The sequence below is a fragment of the Anoplopoma fimbria genome, chromosome 7 (assembly GCF_027596085.1).
Source record: "Anoplopoma fimbria isolate UVic2021 breed Golden Eagle Sablefish chromosome 7, Afim_UVic_2022, whole genome shotgun sequence".
Taxonomy (NCBI): Eukaryota; Metazoa; Chordata; class Actinopteri; order Perciformes; family Anoplopomatidae; genus Anoplopoma; species Anoplopoma fimbria.
In genome coordinates this window covers 11,468,227-11,494,206 of record NC_072455.1, presented here as the reverse complement: position 1 = coordinate 11,494,206, position 25,980 = coordinate 11,468,227, and the positions used below count along the sequence as shown (strand labels likewise).

The 25,980-nt window shown below is 41.8% G+C and overlaps 1 protein-coding gene across 2 annotated transcripts in view; it reads left to right on the top strand.

The window, feature by feature from the left end:
* Positions 1-25,655, top strand: part of peli3 (pellino E3 ubiquitin protein ligase family member 3) — a 29,930-nt gene extending 4,275 nt beyond the window's left edge. Inside the window, exons 3-8 of one of the 2 annotated variants that reach the window (XM_054601126.1) lie at positions 13,811-14,008; positions 16,826-16,955; positions 18,010-18,111; positions 19,877-20,101; positions 23,629-23,817; positions 24,846-25,655. In XM_054601126.1, coding sequence (XP_054457101.1) covers positions 13,836-14,008; positions 16,826-16,955; positions 18,010-18,111; positions 19,877-20,101; positions 23,629-23,817; positions 24,846-25,445 — 1,419 coding nt within the window. In that variant the 5' untranslated portion in view covers positions 13,811-13,835 and the 3' untranslated portion in view covers positions 25,446-25,655. Of the gene's footprint in view, positions 1-13,807; positions 14,009-16,825; positions 16,956-18,009; positions 18,112-19,876; positions 20,102-23,628; positions 23,818-24,845 lie in introns of both variants that reach the window. The other variant, XM_054601127.1, reaches the window with a different exon arrangement.
* The last annotated feature ends 325 nt before the right edge of the window (positions 25,656-25,980 follow it).

Here is a 25,980-nt window from a genome sequence, read left to right as displayed (position 1 = left end):
ATGGCCAAATCCGATCAGGTTACTACACCATCGTGCCATAATAGAGCGCAGAAGAAGAAGAAGAAAAACGCGTGCATCCATCCACACACAGCGTGGCCCTGGGAAAACGCAATCCGCTGCAATCCGCACAGACAGAGCAGGAAATAATGAGAGGAGACAGAGGCCATGTTTGAATCATCTGGACCCCAAATCAAGCCTCTCTGGCGCATTAACAGTTCCGTGCAACATCCCCCTGCTTCTAGATGGTTCCGTTTCAGGAGGAGAGGATTTGGTGGGATGGTTGAGGGGAAATGAGTTCAAAATGTCTCACTAGAAAGGGAGCATCAGAACTTTGATGTTATTCATGATCCAACAATAGTGTAGTTTTGCTGAGTAATGACTCATATTTGTAGCTTGCTGGGTGGGAGATGACAGTGTTAGGCATATGGGCCCTGAACATACTTGGAGATGTTGCAATAAGAGTCGGGCCGATGCAGATATGTGAGGCTGAAAATATGTAAAACCAGATGGTACGGTCGGTGCCGTCCACCTCTGCATTAGTGGATCGTGATGCAGCCAGGTTATTAATTCATATTTAATGTAGAGAGGATCTATGGGGATTGCATGTCGAGAAGACGGCTGTTAACCTAAAGTGATTTATTCTGACAAGTTTGGATCAAATTACAATGACTTAGAATCTTACTCAGAAATGTTAAGCATTCAAGTTGCCACATTTACATGTGCCTGAAATTTGAAAAAAGCTAATAGTTAAAGAGCCTGAAAGAAATAGGTAATAACACAATATTTCGTACGAATGTAAAGTAGTATTGAGTCACAATAAAACACAACTTGGTTCAGTTCAATACCCTCAGGAGTTTGGTTGCTACAGCCTCACTTGGTCTGGTATGACCATTAGCTTATGGTGGCTAATGCTATCTGTTAGTAAACTTTAGATAGATGTTGCTATATAACTTAAATGACTGAGTATGTTGGCTGACTTGAATATTCTCTTCTTGTGCCTCCGTTACACTACGGTTTGAGCATCAAACTGCCGGGCTAACTTTAAAGGTACCCATTGTCAAAAGAATTATATTGACAGTGAATGTTTCTCACTAAAACATATTTTGTGTTATTGAGGTCTAAATAATCCGATAAAATCTTCTGTGATTTATGTTTTGATAAAGTTCTGTTTGAATCTAGACAACACTAGCGTACACTATCACTACTGTAGCTGCTGTAAAACGGTGAATAAATTGTTCTGAGCCAAATAACTCGTTTCACCATCAGAATTCGAGCAATTTGGTCCAATACCGCTCAGGAAGTTTATCCCCATTCAAGTTAGCACGTAGCCAAACCACAAGTTAGCAAGGTGCTAAACCACAAGTTAGCAGGCTCGGCCGGTGGAAGTATCCGATGTGAGAGCGTGCCGTGGGTGTTAACGTTCTGCAAAAAGAAGCTGCAGCAGTGAGATGGCCAACAAGATGCGCCGTATATACTGTAAATATGTAATCAACGACCCCAGACCCCATTCTGATAATAAAATATTTGTTTACTATAAACCGTCATTAACCTGAAGGCTTCTTGGGTTCTGTTTGAGGGAAAATTCTCTTAAAACTGTTAGTTGAGCATTATTGTGATTGACATCATCATTGATAACATTTTTGGCCATATTGTCCAGTTCTAGATCTAACAAACACGTTGAATGCATTTATTTTTTATTAAAAAACTTCATTTTTACATCCATAAGTGAGTTGCCATGTTTGTTGGAGTATTTCAACAACAGAAAGCAGGAACGTGCTTGTAAAACCCCCTTTTTTTTAAACAACACATGGTACCTTTAAAGCCCTCATATTCCCATAAATGATTGTTTTAGAAGCCTGATAGTAGGAGTACCACTTTAAGCAGTGCTATCAGGGATGGTAGAAGAAAGCAGCTGAATTACGACTTGTCCTTGCAGTAACAGTAGTTCACTAATACTCTCTGTAGTTGTAGCAGTAGCTGTTGCAGTAGCAGACGTTTTTGCTATAAGCCTGTAGCATTAGCCCTGGTTACAGTATAGTAGAGGATTATCCCTAGTTTTACCAGTAATAGTGTCACTTGCAGCAGTGTCAGTAGCATTAGCGCCATTTATGAAAACAACAGTAGTACTAGTAGTATTGTTTGCAGCAGTAGAAGTACTAGCATCAATAATAGTCACAGTATCTAGTAGGAGTAAGGACTCACTATACTTCAAAGGAACTAGAAATGAGAGCAAACAGTATTTTGCTGATTAGATCTTTTGAATTGTGATACAGCTGTTTCTAGAAACATCTTGCAACAGAGTAAACTAAAGGAAAGAGATATATGATGCAGTTTGGTTAAAAGAGAAGTCCACCATTGACCAGCATAAAATAACTGGTTTGGGACGAATTTGATTCCAAAACTACAATAAGCACACCCTGATCATGTACAAAAGATATTGTGGTCTCCAAAACCACAGCCTGAGACCAGAGATTTTGTGTGTTTGTGTGTGACAGAGGAATGAGGTAACTCGTCAGCAGCCCACCTGTCAGGCTCTCACGAAGCCCGAGGGGTCAAACTGAGAGGAGGTGAGCCCGCAATAACAAGGGAGGGCTGATTTAAAATAACAATGAAAAGAGTTTGAGCTGCTGGTAAACTGTTCTGAAGTGGTTCTTCCAGCTCTAGTTTAAACTCATTTCAAGCTGAAGCCAATTCTCTTTTAGGGTGGTTAGGTTTTTCTGAGGCTACATCCACACTAATACCTAAACAGCGCAGTTGTTATTATATCATATTTGGCTTTTCGACATTTTTCACCAGGTTCTGACATTTTATAGACAAAGAAACTAATCGATTAATCAACATTGAAAATAATCTTTAGTTGCAGCCCTGCTTCTCCCACTAGGAGCTCCGCTGGGTGGCTGGAAGCTCTTGTCGTAATTGAGTGCAACTATATAATAGATAATGAGTTAATTGAGGGTAGGAAGACTCCATTAAGGTCTGTATAGGTGCTAGTAGTTTGATGTAGATGTGATTGGAGTTATCCGTTTGGATAATCTGAATGAGTCCTTATCTGAATGGAGCTTTTTCAGATTAAGACGTGGGATATGTCAATATTATTCAGGTTTTAGGAGCATTCTTTGGACATATTTCCAGCTCATTCAGAATATGCGTCTCAGTAGGGTTTTTTTACGGCACTTTTCGACACAGCCTCTTTCCTGTTTACGACCAGCTCTGTGCTCTGAACACAAACTAACTAGCCAATAGTTTTCAAAACTGAATTAGAGATCCATGACCAAAAGAAACACGCACATTTCTGGTCTTCAGGAGAAACCAACCCATTTTTAATCATTTCAAAGGACTTGGATATTAACAGGTTATGAGAAAAATATCAGACCTTTTCAAAAAGGTGGTTGAAGGAATGAAAGAGGGAGGTTGGTCTCACAAGGAAGGAAAGGAAAGAAAATTTTGACAAATTTGTTGACGAAAAGAAGTGGCTCAAGTGGTTCCGGCCGTTTTACTTTACCATATTTTGATATGATTAACGACATGTTAGGGCATCGACCTGTCAAACACAACCGAGAATGGTGTCGACATTGGATTCATTGGCCCCGGTGATGAGGATGCTGCGACATGGGGTTCGGCTGCATGTTAACGGGAATATCAGTGGAATAATCCTTTTCTTTAGCCATGTAAATGGCCTATAAGGAATATTGTGTGTTTCGGAATAAGTGCAAAAAACTGGACATTTGGTGCATATTTACATACTGGATGATGCTCTATGAGAGAGCCAGTAACTTGTAGGATCTCAGCAGCCGGCCATCATTGGTATCACTCAGAAACCCCTATCCCAATGAGCAGACGGGTTGTCCCTTCATAAGCACAAAACCCTGATCGTGACCTTCAGGGAGCCATGATGTTGGTGGTGCGTTTGCTTCTCTGTCAACTGTTTGCATCTCTAGTTGACTGCCTTTTGAATTGCAGCGAGCAGTGCTTGATGATGAGAGCAGAGAACAAAGGTAAAGGGTTGTAAACCTTTCTCGTTTGCGTTCATCTCCACCGCCACGGTCGGGCCTGTTCGCTAACAGGGTCACGTGAACTGGCCTGCTTTGATATTCAAATAGAGCCGGCGAGCGCTACAGGTGCATTCTCTCTGTCTGATCGTTTCCCCATTCTTGAGCTTTCTTGCTCTTTTTTTCCTTTCTTTTCCTTCGCCTAACTGTGTTCTAGACAGCAGGGCTATTTAGGAGCAGACAGGACTGCAGGATACATATTCCATCACGGCATAGCAGCCACACACACACACACACACACTTGGTGACACAGTGAATCTGCTAGAGTGCCAAGACACAAGGTTTATATTATGCCGTTTGATTATTATATATGGGCATGCCCTTATAGGAACACTGTTGCATTTTGGGACGTATTCCTGTTTGAAATCCTATGCCTATTTTATACAAAACACACAAAAACAACTAGTTTGTGTATGAAATGCATTGCCTAATACCACAAAGCGGCGAACTAGGATGCTACAGACTGAACCAGAATGTTAACAATCAAAACATGAATTATAATATTTCCATTTTTCTATTCAACTTAACAACCAAATACCTTGTGTTTAGTGCTAATTAGCAAATCGTGACTTGACCCATTGGTTTGTGGACTGCCATTATGAAGCCTCGAGTTTGGTGATTTCTAAATGGACCATAATATACTAAATGAACATCATGCTGTATTGAAGAAGACTTGAAACTAGAGATTGAGACCATAAACTCATGTGTAAGATGTTTACTGAGGGAATAAATCAAGAGAGAAGTAGAGTAGTAGAAGAAGCCTTCTATACAATCAGACTTCTAGTCGCCCCCTGCTGGTCAGTAGAGATGATGCAAGTTTAAGGCACTTCCGCATTGGCTTCACTCGACAAAACTGGAGGTTGCCACATGGTGCTCACAAGTCCCAAAAAGTCAGGACAAATCCGCGTGGTCATAACAGATTGGCGGTACGTGGACGGCAGCACAGAGCCAAAGCGACGGGCTGCTGATGAACTGACATCACACATGCCATTCATGAGAGCTTATGAGAGTTATCTTGCTTTGTTTCACCTCAACAAATCACTAGCAAGTGAACCATCTTTCCTGCCAATTTCATTTCCAATTGACATGGAAGCTGCGGTAGTTTGTAAGCAGCAGTTCAATGATAAAAAAAAATTCAACGAATCAAGCAATATGACGATTCATCGGCACATTTATGTATTCCACGCATGCAGTTAAGTTGAGCCTTCTAGTCACAAGGAGCCTGTGAAAACAGTTGTATAGGGTCTTCTGTGTCTCTGGAGGGAAGTTTCTAAAGTCTGAATAATAATAATAAATAATAATGATGTCATCAGGGGTAGCTTATCTCAGCTTGGAATCTAGAGACATTTCAGGCAGAACGTCTTTGTTACCAGCTGGAGGTTTGGAGTTTGAAAAACATGGACATTTACCAGGCAAGGTGTTGCATTATGGGTCATGTGGGATCTAGTCGAATTTTTTTTTTAATATATATCTAGAGACAAATCTCACGGTATAGCTACATCAATCTCATTCACACATCGCAATTTTTCCATCACCATATTTCATATATAGGTAGAAAGTATGTGTGTGATTCAGATGTCTGGAACTAGTTTAGATTTACCCTATGAATATAAATAGATGCACTTCAGTTAAATCCTTAAGTGTCATTGGTGAATATACGAAAAAGAACTGAATGGAACCGATTGTAAGCAGAAAGCGAATAATGAGAGAAAAGGAAGGAGTGGAGGCTGGGTTTGGTGGTGGGGGAGGGTAACTGAGCCCTTCATAACACTGGCTTGTAGGATTTGTACAGTCTAAAGTCTTACATAATGTGGAGCAGACATGCTTTCTGGCTCTGTCATGCTTTCACATATAAAAACATAAGCTACCAATCTGTGTATGATTTGCAGTTTCACACTTAATGATCTGCCTCTATTGTTACATTTTAATTAGATGTTATATGACTGTACTCTCTTTATAACTTACCAACCAAAAGCGCTGTCTCAGTTCCAGTGACTAAGAATACACGCGGAGAGGAAAAATCTTTATTTAAACAGGTTGAAGGGGAGAAATAGTGTGATGAGTTTGGTCATGAGGCCATAATTCACTGCAGAGTTAATTTGTCAGTTGGAGTATATTTAGCCCTCTGTTCATTTGTTTCTGGGAGAGACAAATTTGACTATTCCTTTCTCTCTCTGTTTCGTCTTTCTCTCTTTCGTCTCTCTCTCTCTCCCACACACTCCACATACACTCGCCCTGCCCCTGCAGTGGGCGGTGAGAGAGAGTGAAGGAGAGGGAAAGCCAGAAAAAGAACAACAAATGTCCAAGAAAAACAGGATGGGGGGGGGCTCTAATATCCAAACCAATGATATTATAGTATACATAATACAATACAATGGTCTCGCCTCCAAGAAAATGTAACATCAGGATCAACAAAGAGGATGTGATAGTCAGCTGACACTGAAAGAGAGCTGTTGGTTGCCTTTATTTGGTGTACATATTCTGTGTTTTTATCATTCTTTATGTCAAAAACTTTATGTCACTAACCCAAACTGCATCATATCTGTTATTGATATCTTAATATTTTAGGTCGTATACCCTTTTTAAGTTAAATTAAATCACATAATAACTGAGTTACAAAAGCTAGTAGAACAGAGGCTAGACAGGAAGTGATGTCAGGACTTCAGCCATACTGTATATTAGAAGTGGACCTAGTCGTCGTGATGTCAACCATTGGTTTGTAGACTGATCTCAGGAAGCCTTGAGGTCGGCAATTTCGGCGTCGCCATGTTTTTCGCAACCAATGAAGAGAAGTTACCATATTTGGAATGCAAGGGAGTGACATCATGACGCCTGATACGGCTCTGGGAGCAGCAGTGACCTGCTTCACTGTGTAGCCCCGCCCTAAAGCATATTCTGCTTTATGGTTTATTTGACTCTAAATGGACCAAGATTAACCGTGCGGTAACTTTTTATGTCAGCACACAAGATGTAGATGTATGTTTTTATTCCGTATCCTGCAAGCAGTTCAAAAGAGTAAGCGCTTCACCCGGAGGAAACCCTGGAGCATATCATTGTCCGTTTTGTTGTGATTGGTCAACGTTTCACATTTCAAAAAACTCTTCCTCCGCAGCTCCAGCTCCGTCTCTCTTTTTTGTTGTTTGAGGGCCAAACTAGCCGGAAGGAGTTTTATGTCACTTCCGTTACATCATGACCTCATAAAGTTACGGAAGTGAAGGAGAGAATTCAATGGAGCCGTTTCAGGCAACTCAGGAGCAGTGATTATGAGGAGGAGGGTAACTCCTTTTAGGCGTGGACTTCAGGTTTTACACTCTACGGACCTTTTACATGTACAAAAATATATATAACACACTAAAGAAGAGGGGAAAAAGTGGAAAAACATAATAGGGCCACTTTAATGTAAGTAAATATTTCATCACTGTCACCAAAGGATGGCGGTGGATGCAGGAAGAATGGCAGATTTTGCAGCTGAGAACTCAGCTGTATCGGTTAAAATGGCACGCACAGATGAACTATTGCATATCATCCACACTGATTGGACGTCTACACAAAAGGTGGAGAATTCTCCCTTTAAGTTAAAATAAGATAGAACTTTAATAACCCTGAAGGAAATTCTTGTGCCAGAGTTTGATCAAAGATTACAACAGAAGAATTACCAAACAAAAACAATAGAATAAAAATACAACCATATATGAACAATAGTGGTAATTATTAAGTGTAAAATAAGTAATACTGACGCCAGTGCAAAATAGAAAAGCAATAAGAGAAAAATTCAACTAATGTAGAATAAGTAAATAACAACAAGAAAAAATTCTAATTAAAAATATAAAGTGTACAAGAAGTAATACTTAAGAGAGCCTCATTAAACATGTTTGGTTATATTAAGAGAATATCAGCCAATATTTAAAAATGTTTAACTCTTATATAATCATATGCTTAGTGGTTTTGCCCTCAAAATTCATTGTGTCGTGCAGGGTTTTGTTACATTCTGCTGTATTGAATAGTGTGCACAGCCCTGTGATGTGTGGTGCTGTGATGCTGCGATACAGTGTGTTATGTTGCGTTGGTTGGTTCCTTTGGCTCTGCGTGGTTTACGGGGCGGTGTTATTTGCGATGTGTTGTGTTGTGTAATGCTGTGTGTGAGTGTGTTTAGCAGCAGCAGCAGCTCCTACCACAAACCCTCCAGCCACTCCACCCTGCTCCTACGGACTGCATTCCCTTTATCTATTTCTCTCTATTATTCTCTCCTTCCTTTGTCTTCCTTTGTCAGACAGCTTTTCTTTGTCTCTCTCTGTCTCTCTCTCTCGCTCTCTATCTCCACCCCCAGGATGTGGCTGTGGGTTGATTAGAAAATGCGTGGCACAGAACAGGCAATCCATCACCCTGCCAAGGCACGGCACTTCCGCGCATGCGCTCGCTCCTCTTCCTCAATTTCCCTCCTCTCTTCATCATCCACACATAACGTCCAAGCTTTGGTGTGTGTGTTTTTTTCTCCAGAAAGACCAGCAGCATCTCACATCTGCCCCTCCTTTCATTTTGTTCCCTTCAACCTCTCCTTGCCCTTCAAACCCACTCCTCCTCTTCTTCTTCTTCTTCTTATTCCTCTGACGCCCACCTCCTCCACCGTCTCGTCTAGATCCGCTCATCCACCCATGACAGTCATGCCTCTTTTGCTTTTATGGATTATCCTCGTGGTGATTCTCAGTGAGATCATTTACAGTGCAGAGACTGCGAGAAGTACAAAAGAAGTGGGGGACATGTTTGCAGTGACATATTGATTAACCTCTTACATAATAAAACAGGAGGTTAATCATTTCTATGATATTGCTGTAGTGATATCTTCTTTCTTAAAGCTGGTTTAAATCACCTTTGTACTGAAAACCATTGACAGATTTTAACCATTGGACTAAGACCTTTTATCCTCTGTCTATCTTCTATGAAGTATGTCTGAGACATACGCAGAACTGTTCCTGTACAAATGTGTCCGTACAGGTTTTTGTTATCAGTTTAAATGATATTGACTTTGTTTCTAAACATAGACTGTATAATAGAGGTGGACGTAGCCACCATGACGTCACCTTTCAGTTTGCACTTTGGCCGTTACAATCTTGATTTTTTGGAGCCAGAAGTGACTATATGTGGACAAGAGGGTGGTGCTTGCAAGGAGCATGGCCTGGGGGGCCAGCAGCTAACGCTAGCTCGCTAGCTAGCTTGGTTAGAAAGCTGCATTCTTAATTCACCTTAGCTGTTATATTGATTGGGATGTTAATTTTCTCAAAGGAAAAACATCCTTAAAACGAAATGTAGGCTTACCGGAATAAATTAACCGCCGACTTTAAGTACATTTCTACTTTTAGAGTCAAAGTAGAAATGTAGTCACCTTGTCCAACCATATCTGAAGGCAAAAATGTTAATACAGCTTGCAAAAAGGCACATTTGAAGGCGGTAAGGGGTCCCCAGACGCTGTTAGACAAATTGACAAGCACTTTGATCAAAGAATACTAAGACTTTGAGTGGCTTATGCAGAAACATTTTAAGCTAGGTGATTGGATGTACCATAATGCAACATAGGTATTGGAGTTAACTCGTCCCTGAACAGAGGCTTGTACCTTGTTACCAAAAAAGTGTTATCAGCCAGCTAGCAAAAATGTCTTCACTTTTGTCAAAAGCGGCATAATACTTTGACAAATAATCACAACTCAAGGTCCACCGGGCTTTCGTCACGTATAAACAAACGGTCCAAGGCAACCACTCCATTCACTGACCATGTGGTACGAATGAAGGCTCTGGGAAAGCTAGCAGGCTGACCTTAAATTAAGATTATTTATTGAAATACTATTAACAATATCTAGAATTAACTTCCATGCTTAAAAGATGATTGGATCATTTTAATGTCACTCCAGGGACCCTGACATGTTTTAACCTATAACTCCCCATGGTTCTGATGGGATGGGACACAGGCCTTACCTTCTGTTAGGGATGCACAAAGCCAATCTCCGGATTGGTATCGTCGGCCGATTCTAACCTTCTATCACCTGTATGGGATAGGGAATTAGTATAAGGTGAGAAACAAATTCCCTAATTCCTACTTTTCCTGATTGAGACCAAATTGCAATGGTGTTTGGACGATGACGTTTGGCATTTAGAATTTACGATGAATCATTTGAGGCTATAAATACATTTACATTTCTTTGTCAGGATCTAGAGGGCCCTGGAAGTTCCCCACAATCAATACAGCATTCTACCAACCAAAGGGAGCCCCGTTTCTATTTCTTCTCTATTCGCTATTTTCTTCAGCTTGCTCTTATTCTCTTCCCTCTCCCCTCATTTGCTTCTTTACACCCAGCCTCCCGTGAGTCCACTCTGCCTCCACCTCTGCATCGCTTCCACCGCTCAATATTCTGCCAGGGCAACAGAGATTTGGTAATGAAATGGATACTCGCTGCCGGAATCTGCCTCCTGCCGTCTGTCATCTGATTATGAGGCGGTATTCTCCTCATCGGGCCCCATCAGATGGCCAAAATTCGATTAGGTCAAGTAACAGCCATGCAGTTCAATCACAAGTGTAGTCCGTGTGGGTTGATTTTGTGTGGATGTTGATCGAAAAGGGCCGTTCCTTAATGATGACACCGAAATATCAAGACAGAAAAGGAAGGAAGTGTCCAAACATGGGATAGTATTTTCTGTATTATTGCGTTCACACTCTCAGGACGATTATCTAATCTGCTCAAAAGGGAGAACAAAGCTTGTAGGGCTTTGTCATGCTTTTGCACCGCTTGCTTTCGTCCGTGTAGGTGGTCTCGCCCACTTTTGATTAATAATAGGCTTGAGCATTAAGAACAGGCTTAGAACCTGTGTGCAGAGACAGAGATTGAGCTTTGTTTGACTTGTGTAAAATGAATGTCAAAATGTCCACATAGTGACTCATACTGTATTTGGTAGAAATGATCCCACTCTTTGGAGCATAATATTTGTATTTCCTCTACTCTCTTGCCAGTTAATTAAATGCTTGTCATTGACATTTTGTTGGTGTATTATGGATTTATGTTATCCCAAAACTGTATGATGAGTCCAAGGTGTTTTTAATGCCAAGCCCTTAGTTTGATGTGACAGAACTGGAATCAAAAGCAATGAATGGCCATTGTAATAAAGCTATAATTCAATGAAAGGCAGTGATTGTGAGCCATCTACACCTCTGTTTGGGGGCTGCTGATCAGAGCCTCCTGGGCTTCCTAAGAATCTCGGATACAACAGTTTATCAGGTGATGTTTATCTGGTGGTTAACTGTAAAAGTCTGAAGGGGACATTCTTTGTTGTTTCAAGCACTCCATATCAGAAACCAGAACTCACAAAGTGTAAATCATCACCCGGGTAAAATGGAACATGCATTTTATAGTATTAACAGGGTTCATAGATAGGTATCAGTTTATCTGCCTTTGTGAAAAAAGCTGGATTGCTTGTGCCCATCCAATCATATTAGGAAGGGCCTGCTGTTATGTTGCCCTGGGTCAGCAAACAGAAAGCACTTCAGTCACATAGAGGATGACAATTACCAGAAGAGCCAACGTCACAAAGGCTGGAGCCGGCTAACCATCCTGTGCTGCAGCAATGACACACATTCAGCCGTTTAATCCTGAATTACATTTGTTGGCTATTTTGAGGGATTTTCACAGGGATGCAAAACTAAAGGTCTGGAAATTACCAATATTCTGACATGGCCACTAGTTTAAGGCCTGGAAGTGACCAACATTTACATGGCCAATAGCTTAAGGTCTGGAAGTGACCAATATGTTAGCATGGCTAAAAGCTAAAGGTCTGGAAGTGACCAATATGTTAGCATGGCTAAAAGCTAAAGGTCTGGAAGTGACCAATATATTAGCATAGCTAATAGCTAAATGTCTTCAAAATGACAGATATATTAAAATGGCCACTAGCTTAAGGCCTGAAAGTGACCAATATCTTAACATGACCAATAGCTAAAGGTCTTCAAAATGACAGATATATTAAAATGGCCACTAGCTTAAGGCCTGAAAGTGACCAATATCTTAACATGGCCAATAGCTAAAGGTCTGGAAGTGACAGATATGTTAGCATGGCTAATAGCTAAAGGTCTGGAAGTGACCAATATCTTAACATGGCCAATAGCTAAAGGTCTGGAAGTGACAGATATGTTAGCATGGCTAATAGCTAAAGGTCTGGAAGTGACCAATATCTTAACATGGCCAATAGCTAAAGGTCTGGAAGTGACAGATATGTTAGCATGGTTAATAGCTAAAGGTCTGGAAGTGACCAATATGTTAGCATTGCCAGGAGCTAAAGGTCTGGAAATGACTGTGGTATTAACACGGCCAATGGCTTATTTTCTGGAAGTGACCGCTATACTAACCTGGCCAATAGCTAAAGGACCGTAAATGGCAGCTATATTATCATGGCCAATATCAGCATTTGACAAGGACCCCCATCATCGTGCCCAATTGGCACATAAAACCAAGTGCTGAATCAATGCTGTTGCATGCTTTTTGCTGCAATCAGGTACATACGTATGTGTGTTTGGATGACGTTAAAGATAGCATGTGGATAGTGTCTTCTTTGCGATTTAGAAAGACCTACGAAGTGGCGTGTCTGTCAGCCATATAACAATCTAGCCTTAACTGACTGCACGTCATTTTCCATCCGCACATTCTAGCCAGATAGCATTTGAGCACTGGCCAACAGTTAACGGCAGAACATAATAAAAAATTGCGAATCACATTAATAGTTGGGCTGCACCGATTGGTTACCTGTGGAAACTGGTCGGTTTTTCGCCGTCAGTTTCATTTTAAGATATTTTCTGGTCATACTATCACTCGTGTGTCTCATGGTAGTTTTATTCGGAATCACAGCGGCACAAAGAGTAATGCCACAGTCACACACACAATGTAAACCTTATGAGTGAAGTAGACATAAAGCTTGCAATTTGTCACAGCCAGCTTGTCTGCTGACTCTCTCCCTAGCAGAGTCCTGCTTATAACAGAGCTAATGGCTAATATCAAAGAAGGTTACATTGACTTGCATTAAGATGCATTCAAGCTATTCAGTAAAAATTAGCATTCGGCAAAGGTTAATTATAACGTCATCATGATGTGTTCAGATCTCTTGTAGAATGTTTTTTTTTAAATACAATCATTTATTTCCTTATTACTTGAACTTTGTGTTTTATGCAAATAGCCAGTATAGATGACCATTCAACTCAACTAAAGGTTTCAAAAGTACCCGTCGAAACACGTGGGTGATGTCTTTATGACCTAATGTTTCCACAGTCTATGATTGTAATCAATAATGGTAACAAGCTGGGTGATTATGATGCATTTTATTAACAAAGCCTGTATGAGCTGCACTTGTTTATCTATTTTAAGTTTTACGCCAAAAACATCTCAAATCAAAATTAAACCACATACTGATGTTTTTAATGCTGTAATGTGATAGTTACCTAAATGGAATTTCTTAATATTTTTGATAATTTACTACTTACAATCTAAAGTTAAAGTAGTCAATATGCATATTTATATATATAGTAGCTAGCTAGAAACATGCATTCCTCTAGACAGCTCAGTGTTCACTAGGAACTCTAGTTGATTCTGGTATTTTCTCTACCAAAACTTCTTTTAGGTATCTTCCAGTGTTTTATTGCATGTTATTCTGACATTGAATTGAATTTAGCAGTAACAAAACATTCTCTCTCTCTCTCTCTCTCTGAACCCCAATCCTCCCTTCCCCAGCAGCGAGCCCCAGTTGTGGCCGGTGGGCATGGTTTTGGAGGGCAGCTCAGAGGCGCTGTGTCCCCCCCCATCTCTGGAGCTGCGCCCGTCCTGCAACAAGAGCCAGCCCTCACCTCCTCTGGGCTCAAGCTCGCAACCCCACGAAGGAGTTTTCCCTGAGGACAAGGAGCCTGTCAAGTACGGCGAGCTCATCGTCTTAGGGTGAGATATTGCTATGCCAATCTATATTAAATTAAATTGTGTTTAAGAGCAGGTTATGAGCTTGTGATATGCATTTGTGAGTTATAGGAACCCTGAACCAGAACCCAACTTGGATCTAAATGGATTCAGTCTGATTGGGTAAAGTAGGGTTCCGTTGTATTGCTAGGGGTTCTGATCTGGGTTTATGCTTTGGTTCCTGGTCCAGGCTAGTGTGAGTATGACTTTTAAAGCTCAAGAGCTGCCCTGTCACCAAGGTCTCAAGTAGACCCAGACTGGGTTGGATTATAGGAACAAAGATTGAGTTGAATATAAGAAGCAGTAGTGAAAAATGAAAATAATAGTGTGTTATATACATTTTTGTACATGTAAAAGGTCCGTAGAGTGTAAAACCTGAAGTCCACGCCTAAAAGGAGTTACACTCCCCCTCAGAAGTTCCTGAGCTGCCTGAAACGGCTCCATTGAATTCTCTCCTTCCCTTCTGTAACTTTATGAGGTCATAATGTTACGGAAGTGACGTAAAACTCCTTCCGGCTAGTTTGGCCCTCAAACAACAAAAGAGAAAGACGGAGCTGAAGCTCCGGAGGAAGACTTTTTTTTTGCGGCGTCATGTCGAGAGGACGCTGTGCTCTGCTCTGTGAGGGGAAATGTCCTTTGTTTGGACTTCCGAAGGCAGATGAAATGAAGAAAAAGTGGCTACATTTCATTTTTAACACTTTGCCAGAGCAGTACAACGAAATCTTAATGTTGTGTTCGCTCCATTTTGCCAAGGACAGCTTCAACAGTGTTTTGAACCACTCTGGAAGAGGGGGCTGAATTCTGTTTGTAAGGGGCGGGACATTTCCGACGCATGTGAAACATTGACCATCACAACAGAGCGGGCTAGCTGACCAATCAGGGCAGACTTTGCTTTCTGGAGGGAGGAGCAAGAGCTACAATGGAGCATTTCAGAGAGAGGGTGAGAAGAGGTGCTGCAGGACAGCCAGGATGAGAAAAACTAGGCAGATTATGAGCATTAACGCATGTAAACATGTTGTAACTGTTACTTGAGATAAAAATATGCTCCTGAAAAATAGTATAATAGGGCCTGTTTAACCTCCAGAAGGAACCCCAAATACATTGCACGTGTGTGAGAGAGAAGGATATCTTTCTCATAGGGTGGTATGGTGCTATTCCAGGCCCTGAGACACAGACATATGCTTCCACTCCTCGACCTATTGATCCATGCACTGGATTATAAATACTTTGTGGATCAGGAGAATGGCTTCGTTCACTGTCAATGTGATTGCAGAGAGAGGGTGGGGGGATTACCTGTCACCGACATTTTACAACATCCAGCCAATCATGGCCTCTCTGTGGCCAGCAGAACATGACTGGAGAGAGTGTTAATCATTCTAAATGCAGCATCATATGGAATAGTCAGGGCTGATGATAGTGGATAACTCACTTGTTCTGAAACAAATCCAAGGAGATTTTATTTGGACTTCCTGTGGTCAGAAACATTTCACAGAATGACAAGTTTGGTGCCTATTTAAGTAAACAAAATATTCTTTATAAGTTTCAAACCAAGTTCAGGAAATCATATTACAAAGAGTCAGCCCTTGTTGACCCAATCAGGTTCAATATGGACAATTGACATTTGAAAGACATTCGAAACAGTATATTTTATGCAATAAATATGAGGCTATTGGGTGTGATAACCAAGCCTAGCAGTGGTTTATCACATCTTACCTGAGTAATCATATTCAGTGTGTGGATATAAATGGCACCTTATCAGATCCAGGACTGGTCAATCTTGGGAGCCTTACACCTCCTAATGTATATAAATTATATGAAAGCTGCTGTTGATTGTAATGTTTTTTGTATTCTGACAATAAAAAAGTTGTCCAATAGTTTCATGCCTGTCTAAAATTTTGGAACGGTAAATAGACTGCATTTACATAGCGCGTTTCTTGTCTTCCGACCAGTCAAAGCATGTTACACTACAAGCCAAATTCACCCATTCACAAACACACTTGTACACGGATGGCACAGGCTGTCATAAAAGGTACCACCTGCCCATAAGGATATAACATATATGCTCATTTACACACTCACATACTGATGGCAAAGCCTTTAGGAGCTATTTGGTGTTCCGTATCCTGCACAAGGTAACTTCTTCCTGTGGACTGAAGGAGCCGGGGATCGAAATGCTGATCATCATCATTAGTGGATGACCCACTCTACCTCCTGAACCACAGCCGCCCCAAATAGGACAACAATTGTTAATGCTAGTTGCAAAATTAGTTTGTTTTGTCTTGATTTGGAGCTTGCCAGGACCATTTTGGATGATGATCGGATGATTTAAAAAATATATTTTTTTATTATTATGTCAGGCAATATTATGCATATTATCACATGCCTTGGCATGATTTAATTTGATTGGTACTAATGATTAAGTTTATAATCTGCATCCTTCATCATTGGGAAATAGTTAATACTCATCATAGTGTGACTAGTAAATTGAGCTTTTGGACACTTGTGAATCATCAATGTGAGTCATAATGTCTTAATTCTAGCCAGGTGTGGCATTTAACAACTATGCTTTCTTAGTTAAGCGTCTATCAACATATCTAAAGAGGCAAACAATTTACTTCATGGGAGTATTTATGGTTGTAATTTTGAAGCCACTATATTTTGCATTAATCTGACTCTTGGACAGTCCAATACAATATAGGGGAAGAGTAACAACTAGTGAGTAAAAGATAATGCTCTTTCATCAATATAACCCAGTTATTAACATTATCACAATTAAGTCAAATTTCTTCTTATGCTTCACAGGCACAATGGGTCGCTGGCCAATGGGGACAAGGGTCGCAGAAGAAGTCGTCTGGCCCTCTATAAGAGACCCAAAGCCAACGGGGTCAAACCTGATGTCATCCACAATGTCTCAACCCCTCTGGTGTCAAAGGTGAGTTCACAGTACTTATCATTACAGTTTAGGTTGTCATTTAAACTGAAGAGGTGTTTTCAATAAGGATTGAAGCAGAAAACTTTAAAGATAAAATCCTGATATATCTATCTTTTTTCAATACGTTTTTACATTTCCACCTTAATATTAGTGTAGCCTCATCTTTATCTGCAACTGTGAAAATATACAGGCACTAAACATAATCAATAGACATGCAAGAAAAAATACAACATCTGAAAGTTGATTTAGAATTACAATATCAATGTTATGAATAAAGCTTTAAACTTTTCGCTAAAGCCCTAGTCACACACACATATTAGTTTGGCAAAAGAATGAAAAAATAAATCATAGTGAGGTTGGTAAATTAAACAGCAGTATCTGTAGTTTTAACAAATTCAGGCATTTTCTTCCTACCGAGTGCTCATTTCAGGTGTTGGCAAAAATAGAAATGTTAAAACAACAAAGAATTATGGATTTTCTTGTTCGTTTATTACATTTTTTTGTTTTACATGTTATCGAATGTGGTTTTATTAACACAAAGGAAACAAACCTAAAGACCTTTAGACCTTAATACCTGTAAAAAAAAAAAAATACTATTAGCAGAATCTACTTGGTGGCTATATTTTCTTTTCTTTACATATGACATTGAAATATATAATGCATTTCATTTAGCAATTTATCACTCTATCAATGTGCTTGAGCTTATGTGAGATGGTGGAAATGCTCAACATTAACGGCAGTATGTTAGCATTGTCATTGTGAGCATGTTAGCGTGCTGACGTTAGCATTTAGCTCAAAGCACTGCTGTGCCCAACTGTATATATACACTGTTAATATAATGATTTGTATATATGTTCTGAATGGTCGAGTACATATTGTAAAAAATCCACAGTGTCACACAGTACCTTAACATTAAATGATCTATCTCTCATAACAATAAATAAGCTTGCATTGTCCCTCTAGAACAGAAAATGTCCTCTAGTAGATTGTGCTAGAGGCCAGACCTTCAGCTCTCCTTGTCATGTGACCTGGATAATGTCTTTTTCATTGGCAGGCACTCAGCAACAAAAGCCAGCACAGCATCTCCTACACACTGTCACGGAGCCACTCTGTCATTGTGGAGTACACCCATGACACCAACACAGACATGTTTCAGGTCAGTGTTTGCGCACACACGCGCACACACGCGCGTTTTACCTATGTGACCTACAGTAGAAATAGGACGTCTGAAGACAAAAAAAAGAGACATGTTAAGTGTAAAAATGCCATTAGAAAGTACCATAAATAGGTGATAGAACCACGCTTACAACCAAGGCGACAAACACCAACAATTGTTTACTTAAATCTGTGAACATTAGGGAAAATAAATTTACCTTTTGCTAAATTCCACCCCTCGAACACAGACTGGCCAATCATAGCTTAGCATCGTCTAGCTCCAACCAGGGTCAGACAACTAACTGGCTGTGCTCCACAGTTTTTGGACAGCATGAAAGAGGGTAGCTGATTTATTCTGTTCAAAGCTTGGCTAACCACATCCTGACTCATTCCCTACTTCTTCCTACCTTCAAAGCCAAGTTATTACGTCATTGCTGTCGTGCAATTAAAGAGTGACAGATCAAATGGCTGGTGAATCATCCATTGGGGAGAAGTAGGGTCATTTTCTCATAGACTTCTATACAATCAGACTTCTTTTTGCAACCAGAGGAGTCGCCCCCTGCTGGTCAGTAGAGAGAATGCAAGTTTAAAGACACTTCCACATTGCCTTCACTCGGCAGAACTGGAGGTTTCCTCCTGGATCCTCCTGGTAAGCAGTGATGCAGCGTATTCCCTAGGGCTTTTATTGTGAAAGGTAAGAATGGAAGGAGTAATGCTTTAACTATTTTAAGTATTTAGTCAAACAGTTGCTGAAGCTGTTAGGCATGTAGAGTCAAAGAACAGCAGAGCAGCGAGGGCATCAGGAATGAAGAGGATGCGCCTGTGAGAAATCGTGCAGAAGGAGGGAAGACTAAAGACTGAGGCGATCAAATAAGCAGGAGAAGATGAGTCAGACCTGTCTGCTCTCAGCAGCTCACATTTGTTTTCCAACAACCTTCTCTCAACTTCAAGGAGATCCATACAAAGTGGGACTCCAGCAGACACAATCAACAGGGCTCCACTCCAATCCATCCATGTCTCTCTGTCTCTCCCCCTGTTCAGTAAGACGTTCAGTCTGTTGCGTCAAAAGCAATGAGACGAATGTGGACATTTTCACAATTTACTGATTAACTTCAACTCTAAGCTACAGTACCCACTGTGTTGTGATCACTTGAAGTTTTCTTGAGCAGCTGTTTTGCTAAACTGGTGGTTGACTGCATGTTGCCTGAACCGATGTCCAGTGCTAGAAAAAAACAAAAAAAACAATAAATGTTTCAGCCTAGTTTTAATGAACTGGACAACTTTAGGTTATTATTTGTCTTGGTACTGGACGCAGTGATGGCTTCCCCATCAGACTCATCAAATTTGCTGAGGGGAGGGGCATTTTCATTGAATTGTAGCCATTAAATTATCATAAGGGGAAACTGACCGAGTTAAACAAAAAGGAGCCCAAACAAACTCAGAAAACCCTAAAACTATCTTTACACACTCAAATAGTAGCCCAAATGGGTGTAAAACCCACCCAATCTGGCATCACTTTGACACAATGGCAATTGTGGTCACCATTGAGGGAAGCTCCAATTTCATGAACTGATTCGTTCAGTGACATTGATGATTACGTAATCCATGGTGGAAATCTCAGAAACACCCACCGCTACTAAAACCTGCATGGCTAGATTCACTAGGTACAAGTAGGAAAATATGTTAAGAGCAAACATGGTTATCTACTGTGCAGCTTCCCCCCCCCCATTGTTTTGTCTTATTGATTCCTCTCTCTGGGTTCTTAGATCGGTCGGTCCACAGAGAGCATGATCGACTTCGTGGTGACGGACACGGCGGGCAGCGGCAGCGGTCAGGGCGGGGGCTCAGCGGGGGAAGGTGGCGGTGGAGGCCAGTCGGCCCAGAGCACCATCTCCCGCTACGCTTGCCGCATCATGTGCGAGCGCAGCGCTCCCTACACGGCCCGGATCTACGCCGCCGGCTTCGACTCCTCCAAGAACATCTTCCTGGGGGTGAGTGTTATCCCTCGTGGGCGCTAGGCCTCTCCTGGTAAAAAACTCTTGGGGACTGGTAACCACGGTAACCCTGGTGAGAGAAACATCAGCGACGTGACTGTGCCGCCCACGGGTGACATCATAGCTGTGAGGATGGGAGTCAGCTTATGTGACCTGGCTCGAGGAAGGAGCAGTTTTCTACACGTGTGTGTGTGTGTGTGTGTGTGTGTGTGTGTGTGTGTGTGTGTGTGTGTGTGTGTGTGTGTGTGTGTGTGTGTGTGTGTGTGTGTGTGTGTGTGTGTGTGTGTGTTAATGTACTGCTTCTGGTCATATGTAACTGTCTCAAGCTATTGAAGATGTGTCCGGTTACATAAGCAGTCAGTGAACATACATCATGTTAGAACATACAGTGTATCAGTACATACTGTACACTGTATATGTGTTGCTGATGGTGATCGAGCAGATAGTTCAGGATTTCGGTCCTCTTATAACTTATTCAGCTCTTCAGCTGTGATAATATTGTTCTGACCAAAATAGATAATTGGGATCTGGGAATGAGGGGTTTGCTGTTGGCATGTTTACAACCAGCTCGCTCATTTATGACCCTGTTGGAGCTATTTCTGTGACCTTCGCCGTGCTCATCCAAGCTCTTACTTTGAAGAGTACAGTATTATCATAACTGGTGGTCAAATCTACAAAATTAAAACCAAAATTGCAATCCTTTAATTTGATCACAATCTGTCAGAACCACAATGGGAAAACCCAATTTGGAATGAGCCAGATTTACCCTTAAATAGAAAGGAGCGCTGCGCTTATGTTCATTAACGCAGCACTGTCATGCACTGTCAAGCCAACTCAGCAGTCCTCCGCCGGGCTCCGTCTTGCTGCATCTCTAGTTCAGTGAGTCTGGAGTCTTACCCCCGCAACAGAGTTTAGTTTACAGCTAGTGGCCAATTATGAAAACCCCAACCCATCTGAATATTGGAACGGCATTTCAAACACGTCATTTTTTTCAAAATAACTAACCAGAAACTATTTATTTCCCCCTGTGCTGTTCTCAGATAGCAGACTCGTCTTTGATATAAAAAAACTTCAAAACCTCTGTGGAAGCTGGCAGGGCGAGGCGGATTAAAACATAACATCTAGGTGCACTGAAGCCATGCGAGCCAATAATAGACCTTTCTCATGACTGCATGACGTCATCCCATGCAAGATTCATCAGGACCCCCGACAACTAGGCCAGCAGTCGGGGAGATAACGTCAGCAGCCAGTGCTCAGCTCAACACACACACACACACACACACACACACACACACACACACACACACACACACACACACACACACACACACACACACACACACACACACACACACACACACACACACACACACACACACACACACACACACACACACTTCATGACGGAGGCTTGTATAACTCCACCAGTCATCAGGACTACATTCACACTGATATAAGGAACAAATATTGTCATTTTTAGGACAGGCTCTGGGGTTCACCTTTGAACTGTTTGCTGGATGGGATTATTGTGTTATTGAAAAAGAATGCATTAGAAGTTACAGTCCTTCAGATTTCATTACTTCTTCCTCCGTCAGACCTCTCCAGTTCCGAGCTTTAAGGAGGAAGAGACTTCTGAAATTGTGTACTCCAGAAACGATCATCAGTATAGGATAGCATGTGTTCCGAAAATTGAATTAGCCACACCACTCCCACCAATAACACCAAGGTAAACAATGCAACCTTAATATTTCAATATAACTGCAAATAACTTGTCCTAACCTTTTAGGTTTGCAATCGTTAGCTAACAGGTGAGAGGGCCCACTACACCATGACCGGAGGAACTCTTTAACCTCTCAGTTAGCATGCAGCACGGACTTGTGTCATTACAGCAGCACCTTTGCTCTGTCACGTAGGCTTGATCAAATGATGAGTCCACTGTATATAAGAAGTGGACGTAGTCATCGTGACGTCACCCATTGGTTTGTGGACTGCAGTTATGAAGCCTCAAATTCAGCTATTTCGAGGTCGCAATCTTGGAATATGCATCACAATGTTGTTTTTGCTACCGATGAACTGAAGTTACCATATTTGAAATACAAAGGAGTGGCGTAGAGACTGCTTAAACACCTCTGGTGTCATCCTGTCAACCACTATGTAGCCCCGCCCTAAAGCATACCCTGCTTTATGGTCTATTTGACTCTAAATGGACCATAATTTACTAAATGAACATCCTGCTGTATTGAAGAAGATTTTAAACTAGAGATTGAGACCATAAACTCATGTATACAATATTTGATGAGGGAATAAATCAAGAGAGAAGTAGAGCCATTTTCTCATAGACTTCTATACAATCAGACTTCTTTTTGCAACTGGAGCGCTGCAACACGTTTCCCTCGGTTTGATCGAGTACATGTATGTACACACCCTGTGCAACGTTTCAAGGGAATACAGATATACATACTGTTACATGTTTGATACCTAATACACATATCACACATGTTTTTTACAGTTTCTAGGTTGTATTTGAGCTCTGGTTTTGGTCTCCACCACCTCCTGAGATGTCTATTTATCTGCTAAATGCACCATTATTTTAAACAGCTATTCTCTAAATGTGTCTGTCTGTTGATTGGTGCAGAGCAGGTGGAGTACAGTGGCTTTATCACTTAGCTAAGCTGATGAGAGTGCAAACTGAACCCCCTGACAAGTGACACCTTTCACATTACACAGTCATTTGACCTGTTGTTCATACGGTGTAATAAAGCACCTTGAGATTTCATTGTATTTTAAAGTGTGCTATATAAATAAAATCCATTATTATTATTATTATTATTATTATTATTATTATTAGAGCAGCTTTCAAGGACCAGTTTTTGGGTTTAGTTGCATCTAACGGTGCGGCTGCAGATTGAAGAGCTTGTGTTTGGTTTGTCCATCCTGTGCTACCGTAGAAACATGGCGCACTCCGTCAACAGCATGTGCTCCCTGTGGAGATATCAATTGCTCATTCTAAGCTAAAGAAAACACAACGATTATTAGTTTTTAGGTGATTTTATGATTATTATGTCCATTTCTGCTAATAGCTCCCCCTAAATAGTACCTACTGGGCCTTAAAGTTTGAAAACTTTTTATCCCTAAACACATCCAGCGAAATTCTTCTTCCCTCCAACAGCTAAAAAGAAAGTAATCTCCAGTCGGTTTTTTTTACAACTGTCTAGGCCCTTTAGAAGCTTTTTTTTTTAATGAAACTATGCACACCAGAAATTTGCTGTTTCATTCCATCTGAGCTAATTTGTGTTCATAATACAGCCTTCCTTTCTCTCAGGGACCGGTTCTATCTTAAGCGTGGGTGCATCTCCGTGCATTAGTCAGTACAGTAGTCATTCTGCACTGAGCTAAATATAGCAGCAGAGAAAAGCAACGTTAGCTGTTCTTCTAGCCAGCCACCTCTGACATCTACCTCCACTATCATCCCTCTGTGCCTCCCCGGTATCCCTCTCACCTTTATGTGTTGGTTTGTCTCTCAGGAGCGCGCTGCCAAATGGAGGACTTCGGACGGCCTGATGGACGGACTGACCACCAACGGGGTGCTGGTGATGCACCCGGCGGGGGAGTTTGTGTCTGAGCCGGCTCCGGGCGTCTGGAGGGAAATCTCCGTTTGTGGAAACGTCTTTGCCCTGAGGGAGACTCGCTCTGCCCAGCAGAGGGGAAAACTGGTAAGATGAAGGGGGCTGATGGGAAAATGAGTCCTATGTTTTCACCGAAATGGTCACAAAGTTTGAGGTTACTGACCTTGATTTGACCCATGAACTGCAAGGATGTCTGTAGAAAGTGGTTCCTTAATGTAATGTAAGGAGGTGATAATCCTGGTACTGCAGAACCTGGCTGTCCTATATACTTCATTTTTAAAGAACATAGGAAATGAAGTCCTCTATAATGCTGTAGAATCTAGTCACTTTTGACCTATTGGTGTAAAAGTGGGGGATAGTAGCTTCTGGATTTTAGAATCAATTCACACCACTTTGTCCAGCCTTTCCCTGATGTGACTTGAGTTGTTGTCAACCCCCTGTTACTGCAAACATGTAGATGCCCTGTAAACCGGCACGCTCACATTGCATCATAAAGAAACAAATCTTTTCGCTGTCTTAACTCGAAAAGTCTTCGCTGAGCTTTCCTCATCACAGACGACTGCCCACGATTGGAGATAGTTATACCCCAAAAATCCTTCAAGTCGTTAACTAGTCACCAGTATACCTTCATTGTCGTTAGAAATCAACCCACTAATGCAGCGTCATCCGCAAACTTGAACAACTTGACAGGGAGTGGGAAATGTAGTCTTTTGTATGAAGTGAGTACAGCAGTAGGAGCCCAGCTGTAAATAGCCATGTACGTAGAGAGCCTTGTTGTCGCCTTCAACCACGGGCATCCTGTCCTGCAAGAAGTCAAACTGTCACAGGATACTATTCTTAATTGATGAATCAATCTCTAAATGTGATGCGTGCATGCTGATGATGATGGTATTTTGAGGGAAGTCACTTACAATAGATGGGTGTCAACTGTCTGAACCATAACTATCATGTGGTGGTACGGGGGGGAACTGCTACAAGATTCTCGTGTACAGAATGTACCAGCCCAGTGCAGAGTTGTCCCAAGTTTAAGGAACCCTTCCAGTGTGGCCCATAACAAATCACTGTCTTCTTCTTCTCTTTCCCCTGCTGTTTCCATCGTCTGTTCTCCTCTCGAGGTGGAAAATGAGTCAAACACCCTCCAGGACGGCTCTCTGATTGATCTGTGTGGGGCTACCCTGCTGTGGAGGACTCCCGCCGGACTGCGCCATACCCCAACCCTCAAACAGCTAGAGTCCCTTCGGCAGGAGCTGAACGCTGCCCGGCCCCAGTGTCCAGTGGGCTTCAACACCCTGGCCTTCCCTAGTCTGGCCCAGCGCGAGATCGTCGACAAGAAGCAGCCCTGGGTATACGTCAACTGCGGCCACGTACACGGCTACCACAATTGGGGCTACCGCAAGGAGAAGGGTCCAGCCGGCCCCGGGGGCACGGCACCAGCCAGCACCGGGGAGAGGGAGTGTCCCATGTGCCGGCGAGTGGGCCCCTACGTGCCGCTGTGGCTGGGCTGTGAGGGAGGATTGTACTTGGACGCCGGGCCACCCACTCACGCCTTCTGCCCCTGCGGCCACGTATGCTCAGAAAAGACAGTGGTTGGGTGGAGCCAGATCCCCTTACCCCACGGCACCCACGCCTTCCATGCTGCCTGCCCCTTCTGTGGTACCTGGTTGACAGGGGAGCAGGGCCACATCAAACTCATCTTCCAAGGCCCCGTCGACTGAAGACAGCCGGGAGCCACAAGTGATGGTGGACCGGGAAGAGGTGGACGTGCTGAGAAAAGACCGTGTGCTAAAACAAAAATCTGAACACTCAAGTGTGGGACGAAAGTGAAAGCACCGACGGCAAGTAGAAGAAAAGGACTGCTGAAATGATGAACTGAAAGTGCCATGCAATAGTAGATTGCCATGGCTTCAAATGGAATATGAGGTGTATGGAGAATATGTAAATAAATTGTGTTGAAATGAGCAGGAGTTGAGTGATCTTTTTTTCTACTCTTTAATACCTGCTCAGACTAAGTCCATCACATCCTTTCAATGCATGACAGCAACACTACAAAGAAACAAAAAACAATGATACAAGCCAATTCCGAGGCTAGGCGACCTCAAACGAAGGTGAAAAAAAAGAAAATGATTACCAATGTAAAGATTCATCAAAATTTAAAAGCTGCCCTTTCGAATTTTCTTGTTAACAAACCTTTTTTTAAGTGTTTTAAATCCAGCATTTTTTACAAGCTTGCAGTCTTATACTCCACTGTCT